Source organism: Suncus etruscus, chromosome 6 (assembly GCF_024139225.1).
Source record: "Suncus etruscus isolate mSunEtr1 chromosome 6, mSunEtr1.pri.cur, whole genome shotgun sequence".
In the NCBI taxonomy this organism is placed as follows: Eukaryota; Metazoa; Chordata; class Mammalia; order Eulipotyphla; family Soricidae; genus Suncus; species Suncus etruscus.
This window is the reverse complement of record NC_064853.1, coordinates 39577069-39585575: the sequence shown is the minus strand read 5'-3', so window position 1 is coordinate 39585575 and position 8507 is coordinate 39577069. Positions and strand designations below refer to the sequence as shown.

The window sequence follows — 8507 nt, the reverse complement described above, 5'->3', positions numbered from 1 at the left end:
TTAAAAGGACAGGCCAGAGCGGTGGCGCAAGGGATAAGGCATCTGCCTTGCCCGAGCTAGCCTAGACGGACTGCGGTTTGATTCCCTGGCATCCCATCTGGTCCCCCAAGCCAGGAGTGACCCCTGAGTGCATAGCCAGGAGTAACCCCTGAGCATCACCGGGTGTGGCCCAAAATAAATAAATAAATAAATAAATAAAAAAGATTTAAAGGACTTGCCTTGCTTGTGGCAGGCCTAAGTTGTTTATTCAGCATTATTTGGTCCCTGAGCACTGCCAAGAGTGACCTGGAGCATAGAGCCAGGAATAGACCAAATGCCACCAAGTGTGACACTCATAATGCAAAGCCCCCAAAAGCGTATAACTAGGCACATACAGTCAATCAAAAGAGTGAAGCAAATCTATATGTACACTTCTCCATAACATTGTTATTTTGTTATATACAATCAACAAAAACGGGATTCCAATCCTGTTAATGGTGAATGAATGAGCAAAATGGGACAAAAAAAATGGCTATAAATTATTAAGAAATACTGGGGCTAAAAAAAAAATACTGGAGCTGAAGAAATAGCATGGAGGTAGGACGTTTGCCTTACATGCAGAAGGGCAGTGGTTCGAATCCCGGCATCCCATATGGTCCCTGAGCCTGCCAGGAGCGATTTCTGAGCAGAGAACCAGGAATAACCCCTGAGCGCTGCTAGGTGTGACCCCAAAACCAAAACTAAAACAAACAAAAAAGGAATACATGTGGGTGGACCATGAAAACATTCTACTAAGTGAAAGAAATTATATTCATAAAAATAGGGGCCAGCTGGGGCTGGAGAGATAGCATGGAGGTAAGGCGTTTGCCTTTCATGCAGGAGGTCATTGGTTCGAATCCCAGCGTCCCATATGGTCCCCCGTGCCAGCCAGGAGCAATTTCTGAGCGTGGAGCCAGGAATAACCCCTGAGCACTGCCGGGTGTGACCCAAAAAAAAAAAAAATAGGGGCCAGCTCGGGGCCAGAGAGATAACATGAAGGTAGGGAGTTTGCCTTGTATGCAGAAGGACAGTGGTTCAAATCCCCACATCCCATATGGATCCCCGAGCCTGCCAAGAGCAATTTCTGAGCGTAGAGCCAGGAGTAACAAACAAACAAAAAAAGTAAAAGCATATATTTAGGTATAATGTCCAGAGAAGCAAACTTATGGAAACAGAAAGTGGATGTGACTGCAACTGGAGATAGGATTGGAAACAACTGAAACTAGATCCAAGGAATCTTTTGGGGGGAATGTGATGAAAGCAATTTAAAGTCAGACTGTGGTTATAGTTGCACAATTCTATTAAATAAACTAAAATTAATTGAAATGAATGTTTGAAATGGCTGAATTTATTATACATAAGTCATATTTTAGTAAAACTATTGGAAAAATGTGTGAGATTGAAAAGATAGTTCAATGGGCTAGGGCTCGTGCTTTCCCTGTAGGAGGCCCCCATGGCATCTTGAGTGTAACCCAGACCAATACCAGAGCACAGAGCTTGCAATAGTCACTAAGTACAAGTAGGTATAACCCATCCTCCCACCAGTAAAATAAATAACTCAATCTATTTGTGTGAACTCTTATAAAAATGGCCACACATGGGGCTGGCGAGGTGGCGCTAGAGGTAAGGTGTCTGCCTTGCAAGTGCTAGCCAAGGACCAGGACCGCGGTTCCATCCCCCGGCATCCCATATGGTCCCCCCAAGCCAGGGGCAATTTCTGAGCGCTTAGCCAGGAGTAACCCCTGAGCATCAAACAGGTGTGGCCCGAAAAACCAAAAAAAAAAAAAAAAATGGTCACACAACGTGACATTATGCACAGCTCTGTGCATAAAAACAGATAAGCAGGTACCAGAAAGACAATACAACAGTAAGGTGTCAGTCTAGCACACAGCTGACCCAGGTTTAATTCTCAGCGCCGCAGATTCCTGGAATCCCATCAGGATCCCTGAGCACAGAGCCAGGAGTAATCTCTGAGCACTATCAACAGTAACCCATTCCTCCCCTCCAAAGAAGGGCACAGATAGTATTTCTGAAAGGACCTTTGGCAGGATGGGGAGCATCAGGGTGCTCAAGAGTACTTCCATCTCCTGGGGCCAGGGAGATAGCATGGAGGTAGGGCGTTTGTCTTGCATGCAGGACAGGGTTCAAATCCTGGCATCCTATATGGTCCCCTGAGCCTGCCAGGAGTGATTCCTGAGCATAGAGCCAGGAGGAACCCCTGAGCACTGCTGGGTGTGACCCAAAAACAAAACAACAAAAAGACCACTCATTGGTGGTGCTCAGCAGCAGTATTTGGTGATTGAACCCAAACTCTTTCCATGAACTATGAATGGTGTCTATCATATTTCACAGAATATGAGGTATCACTATGTGTTGATCACCACCAGAAGAGTTCTTTACCATACAACACTTTAAAGTTCTTCCTTACCATATAACATTCCACTTGTGATAACTCATATTCTTAGAACAATTTCCTTGTTCTAGAATACTACCTACATGTGGCCCATTTACATGTAGTATTTCCTTTATTTTTCTGCCTTTCATCACTTTTTTTCTTTTTTTGGTTTTTGGGCCACAACTGGTGATACTCAGGGGTTACTCCTGGCTCTGTGCTCAGAAATCGCTCCTGGCAGGCTCAGGGGACCATATGGGATGCTGGGGATCAAACCTGGGTCCATCCTGGGTCAGCTGCATGCAAGACAAACACCCTGTGCTGTGCTATCACTCTGGCTTCAGCCTTTCATCATTTTATATGAATATTCTTCCATTCTCCTTGGAATTAATATCTTCTCTCAATGAAACTATTTTACTTCCTATACATAAACACACACTGGGCCCACAATAATGTTTGACTACCAACAACAGCAAAGTGCAACTAAATAGTTACACCTTCAGTGATAAAATGCATCTAGGTTTCTGAGATGTCAAAATCCAAAAATGTTGACCTTGAATATGGCATTGTCCCTGCACATTTATTCCCTGTAGGTGGGTGGATCCTCTAAGCAACAACATTCACCTGACAATTTCTCCCTAAATCTTCCTCAGTCCCCACCTTCCCCTTAGACCTCTCCATCAACCCAGTCACCTAGTCCTGTCTTTATGTGAGGAGGGGGCACACTCAGAGGTGCTCAGGGTTTACTCCTAGCTGTGTTCAGATTTCACTTCTTTTGGATATGGTGGTGGGGATTAAATCTGGGTAGGACATGTACAATGCATGTGCCCCAACTGCTCTTGGGCCTCTTTTCCACTTCCACTCTTTTTTTTTGTTTTTGTTTTTGGGCCACACCTGGCGGTGCTCAGGGGTTACTCCTGGCTGTCTGCTCAGAAATAGCTCTTGGCAGGCACGGGGGACCATATGGGACACCGGGATACAAACCAACCACCTTTGGTCCTGGATCGGCTGCTTGCAAGACAAACGCCACTGTGCTATCTCTCCGGGCCCCTCTTTTCCACTCTTGCTGCCACCGGCCTCATTCATTACCTCTCACGGGGACCTCTACGCTGGCCTTCTCTTCATCTGCTTATCTTTCCTCTCCCATTCATTATTCATTCGACTGCCCGAGTGATCATTTCACGGCCCTCCTTAAACATTTCCACTGGCTGCTTTACCCCAAGGGTGAGGACTGTTTAACTTGGCCTTCAGCTTGTCTTGACCTGGTCTCTGCCTACCATTTTAGTCTGTTGGCATTTCTTCTAAATTAAATTACTTGCTACCTCCCCAAAGCACCAGGTTTTGTTTTTTAATTTTCCAGGTCTCCAGGTCTTTACGCCAGCTGTTTTTCTATGTTTGAACTACTCTTGCTCAACAAGTCTTCATTGGACATGTCCGTAGTTAAGTGCTGGGAGTTGAAAATGAAGGGGTGAGCCAGGCAGGATTACGGTGGGCCCTAAGAGGGGGGAGCATTGGTGGTGGGAATGTTGCACTGGTGATGGGGGGGGTGTTCTATTTATAACTGAAACCCAACTACAAACATGCTTGTAATCATGGTGCTTAAATGTTTACAAAACCATTAATTTTAAAGAATATAAAGATGAAAATGTGAATGGTATAGAATTCCTCACTATAAGCACACAAGGCGAGCATCCGTAAAGGGATCTTTTGACATTCCAACATGTCAACCGTGGCCACAGCAAGGTTAAGACTCCAGTAGGACCAGTGTGTAGTGGCTTAAAATCTCAGCTCTACCAGGACCACCAATACAGAACTTAGGGGGAACTGACAACGAGGTGTTCAGACTCCCCCAGTGAAATGGAAAAAAAATGCAGCCCCCAGCCTTCCCTAGGACTGGATATGAGAAAAAAAAAGGCATCAAGCCGCAGTTCCACCCGCGAGGGGGGCGCCCAGACCACAGGCCGCCGAGGGGGGCAGCGCTCCGCCCCATCTCCCCACTTTGGAGCTCAGCCCCCCTCGCTCATCCCCGCCCCCGCCTAGAATCCCGGGCAGGGGGGCCAGGGGGCGGGGCCGTGACCCATTCGAGCCGGGAATCGGATCCAGATGTTCCCGCGGCGCGTGCAGCTGCATCCTTGCCTTTTTTGGCGAAAAACGTGCGGCCGCGAGCGGATCCTGGGCCGCCGCCTCTAATCCTGGGGAAGAAGGGGGAAGGGGGCTGAGGGTCTGGGCCGGGCTAGGGGGATTCGATGTGGGTGCTCGGCGGGATTTAAGAAGTGCGGTTAGGGGAGTGTGTTTTGGGGGGTGGGTGGGAACAGCGATGTGGAGCAGACAGGAACTCTCAGCCACCCCAGCTTGTGTCTGGAACCTCCTCCAAATCCCTCCCTCCTTCCCTACACCAGCAGGGGGGCTCCGGCTTGGGGATCTCCTCTGGAGAGAGTTCCCCACCCTGTGGCCAGCGGTATCCCCCACCCCCCTGCTGGCCAGCTCTGAGGTCTGGAAGCGCCTGTTCTGTCTGTCTTCCAGGCCCCGAAGGCCTCTTCCTTCCCCTTCCACCCCCGGATGAACACACCGAGGCCCCGGCTTCCTCACTGCTTTATTGCAGAATGTAGAAGAGGGCGAGGCAGTCCCACCCCTTCTCTGTCCATCTCCGGGCAAAATGGAGCTGAAATGAAATGAGAAAACACTGGAAGGGCAGGGCTGGGAGCACCCCAGGACACCTTAGCCAGTGAATCTCTGATCTTCTACCCAGATACTCCCAGCCCTGGGAAGAAGGTGGGGTGGAGGGGTGGGTGGGTGGGTCAAATTTTAGGGCAGTCCACAGGGATTGAACTCAAGACCTCACATGTGCAAGGCATGTGCTCTACCACTGAGCCATATCCTGGTCCTGAACAGTCCACTGTTTGGGACTTGCCAGGCACCGTAGTGGACCTAAAGTGTCTGGAGCAAAATCTAGATATAAGAAGGCCTGGATATCAGAATCCAAATCTGGATGCTGGGGTCTAAGGCCCTGGACTGAGTGATGGCAGTAGTGGGGGTTGTCTTAGGAACCGGACCTCAAGGGAAAGAGTTAAAGGTTACAAGGAGATTTGAATCATGGAGCTTCTGCTCCGTAAGAATACTGGTTTGAGATGAGGGGCTAGGCTAGGAAGTACCAGTTGGGAGGGTGTTGAAGGGGGAAGGCTAAATCCTAGAACCCAAGTAGAGCCCCAATTTGGGGGAGGGGATGGGTCCCAGAGGTGGTTTAGAAAAGGACCCTTAGTCCTAGAACTGGGGCTGGGAGGGGCTGTGCCCAGGGCCCCACTCAAGGCCCTGCTTGGCTGCAGCCCTGGCACAACACTTGGTCTCCGTCAGGCACAAAGCCTTGGCCCACCAGGGATGTGGAACAGCGGGCGCAGGAGAAGCAGCTGTGGTGCCAGTGGCGATCTTCAAAGGACACATACTTGCCACCACCAAGTCCTGTGGGAGAATGGAGATTAGCTGGGGTCTGCAGCATTTCTTAATCCCTACCAAGTCCCCTTCTGGCCTTCCTCACCTTCTGTGCTTCATGTGATGGTCTCCCCCAACCCTCCTTCAATGCATTTTTTCCCTGTGGCCCTTTGGAATATTGTAGTTGAGGAAACGCTGCTCTAGAGTGGTCCTGTCTCTTACCCAAGGCCAGACCCCCAACCCAAGCCTGCCTCCCATCCCACCCACTCCATTCTTTGATCTTGGACCCACCTGTGATGGGGCGCTTGCAGCTGCAGCATTTGGGTGCAAAGAGGTCTCCAAAACAGGTCACACAGTAAGGATCTTCATCCCGCGAAGTGAACTGCTGCCCCGCCAGAGGTGTCTGGCACCCAGTACACACCAGGCATTCCCGGTGCCAGGGCTGGTCACGGTATGTCACGCCTCCCTGTGTCAGTGTCTGCAGGACAGTCTCTGTGAGGTGCAACCCTATCGCAGTACCTTACACATATCACCCCCCACCCCGATGCAGGGAGAGTCATGCCCCTCGTCTGCTGCCCAGCCCCACCTTGCTGCAGCGGGCACAGCGAGGCGCGAACTTGTTCTCATAGCAGGGCACGCAGTAGTGAGCACCCTTGTCGGGCACGAAGGAACGGGAGCCCAGAGGCTGCTCACAGCCGCTGCACAGGAAGCACTGCTCATGCCACGTCTGGCCTCCATACTCGAGCTTCCGGGACCCTGTGGGGGGAATGGGGAGCCCATTCAGAGACTCTATTCCCATCTCTGAGAGTCATAATGCTGGAGAGGGAGTTGCCATGTCCTAAACAGGGAGGTGTTCAGCAGCCAGCTATTCAGCTATTCAGCAGCAGCTGCACAGGCTCAGGTCCCCCCAAACACCAGACAGATTGGTCAAGCACATGCAAGGCTCTTTAACTAGACAGGAGTATTTGGCAGAAGTGAGGAACCAACCACCTCTGTACCAGACAGGCTGACTTCAGCCCGTCTAAGCCTTAACACAAGCACAATTCTCTGTACATGCTTGTTGCATTAAATAGTACCTTATCTAGCAGCCATGATGACTTCAACACAGAGACTCCACGTGGCCCAAGCAAGCAAATTGAATGCCCAGAACAAAACTGATTCAAAAATAAGCTAAGCACTCTGTTAGCCTAGTCATGCCAGACTCTACACCTTTGAGATCTCATATACTTGTGAAGTACTTAGGTGGCCAGCCGAGGGAGCCTGCTATTTATCAGTTGTTACCCATGCTAAGACCCATGAAACCATGCGTACTAGTCTCGGCATACTTTAGCTCTAGCATGGACCAGATGTGCAAGATTTTCGACATACTGCAAGGATATATGTCACTCATGTCAGACTGCCTGCCCACACTAAGTCCTCAAGAATCAAGAAGTACATCAAACCTCCTGGGCTAGTAAACACTAAACCCTCAGGAATGTCCCAAGCTGTAAGTCCTGCACAGGCTAAATGTTTGTGAGAGTTTCTGGGGGAGGCTGGTGTCCCAGTCCCTTTACATGCCAACCTCCCTCAAACATGTGATGCCACAGATCTTCTCGATTTCCAGGGATGGGCTCTATGTGCAAATCTTTCCCTTCCCAAACTTCTAGGTATGCGTTGCACAGGCGTGCCAATGTCTTGCCCACGTGAGAACCCTTCAGAGGTGCCGGGAAGGCTGGTGGTGTGCTCCGGGCACATACCAGGCATGACGGTCTCCCCACATGCAGAGCACTGCGAGGAGAAGGCGCTGCAGTAGCAGTCATTGCAGAGCAGCTCGCTGTCCTGGCAGGTGAAGGGCTCGTCTGCGAGGGAGCGCTGGCAGCGGCAGCAGCGGAAGCAGTCCTCGTGGAAGTGGCGATCCTCGTAGAAGAGCTCCTATGGGGAGCACAGCAGGGAGACTGGCACCTGGGTTCTCTCACCAACTGCCACCCTTGCTCCCAAGCCCTTGCTTGGTGCCATCCTTACCCTCGAGTCATGACCGATAAGCTTCTGGCACTCAGCACAGGTGTTGGCAAAAGTGCTGTCATAGCAGGGCACGCAGTAAGGGCCGCTGTCCGTCTGGATGTATTTACGGCCATACAGGGACTCGCTGCATTTTGCGCAGTCAAAAGCCTCACTCATGGTAGCTTCGAATAACTCTGTTAGAGACACAAGGTGGGGTGGCGTCAACTGCAAGGGCTATGGCGTCACTAGAGTCTTGTGTTCAAAGGACAGAGAAAATCAGGAAATGCCTGTTCACAACAGGTAGTGAAGGGATGTAGAAGCCCTGAATTTCTGTATTTAATAGCAAGGGTGGGAGAGGGGTCAGGAAAAAAATATACAACCAGGAAGCAGAAGTTGTTTTCTTATCTGGGCCCTGGCAGATCCGGGGGAGAGGGCTTTTCCTGGGTCAGTGACTCACTTCCTGCTCTAGCCTGAATTTAGCCTCCACTGCAACGACTGTCCCAAGGGGACAAGAGCAGGAGTAGGGAGCACACCCCCTCTGGCCTATGAACAGCACCTCTATACTCTCCTGACTCCCAGGAAGGGACCATCTACCTGGGATCGCTAAAGTGGGGAATCTTGGTGGTGGGTGTCAGGCTGAGTGCATGTTTTGCATGTGGTTAGCCCGGGTTTGATCCCTGGCACCATCTAG

The 8507-nt window shown here is 50.4% G+C and overlaps 1 protein-coding gene across 1 annotated transcript; it reads right to left on the bottom strand.

Annotated features, from left to right (window-relative positions):
- Window positions 1–5482: 5482 nt before the first annotated feature.
- FHL3 (four and a half LIM domains 3) lies at window positions 5483–7993 on the bottom strand. The gene is made up of 5 exons (XM_049774988.1): window positions 7838–7993; window positions 7573–7747; window positions 6423–6592; window positions 6128–6314; window positions 5483–5866 (listed from the first exon to the last, which is right to left on the bottom strand). The coding sequence occupies exons 1-5, from the start codon at window positions 7991–7993 to the stop codon at window positions 5712–5714; spliced, it is 843 nt and encodes a 280-aa protein (XP_049630945.1). The 3' UTR covers window positions 5483–5711.
- Window positions 7994–8507: the final 514 nt, after the last annotated feature.

What these genes read in the sequence shown, in the direction of transcription:
- FHL3 (XM_049774988.1), bottom strand. Translation starts at nt 7,993, where the DNA reads ATGAGTGAGGCTTTTGACTGCGCAAAATGCAGCGAGTCCCTGTATGGC. An exon ending in GCTGTGCCCGCTGCAGCAAG is followed by an intron (nt 6,315 to 6,422) that starts GTGGGGCTGGGC and finishes ACTGTCCTGCAG; the next exon opens with ACACTGACACAGGGAGGCGT. An exon ending in CTGCAAGCGCCCCATCACAG is followed by an intron (nt 5,867 to 6,127) that starts GTGGGTCCAAGA and finishes ATTCTCCCACAG; the next exon opens with GACTTGGTGGTGGCAAGTAT.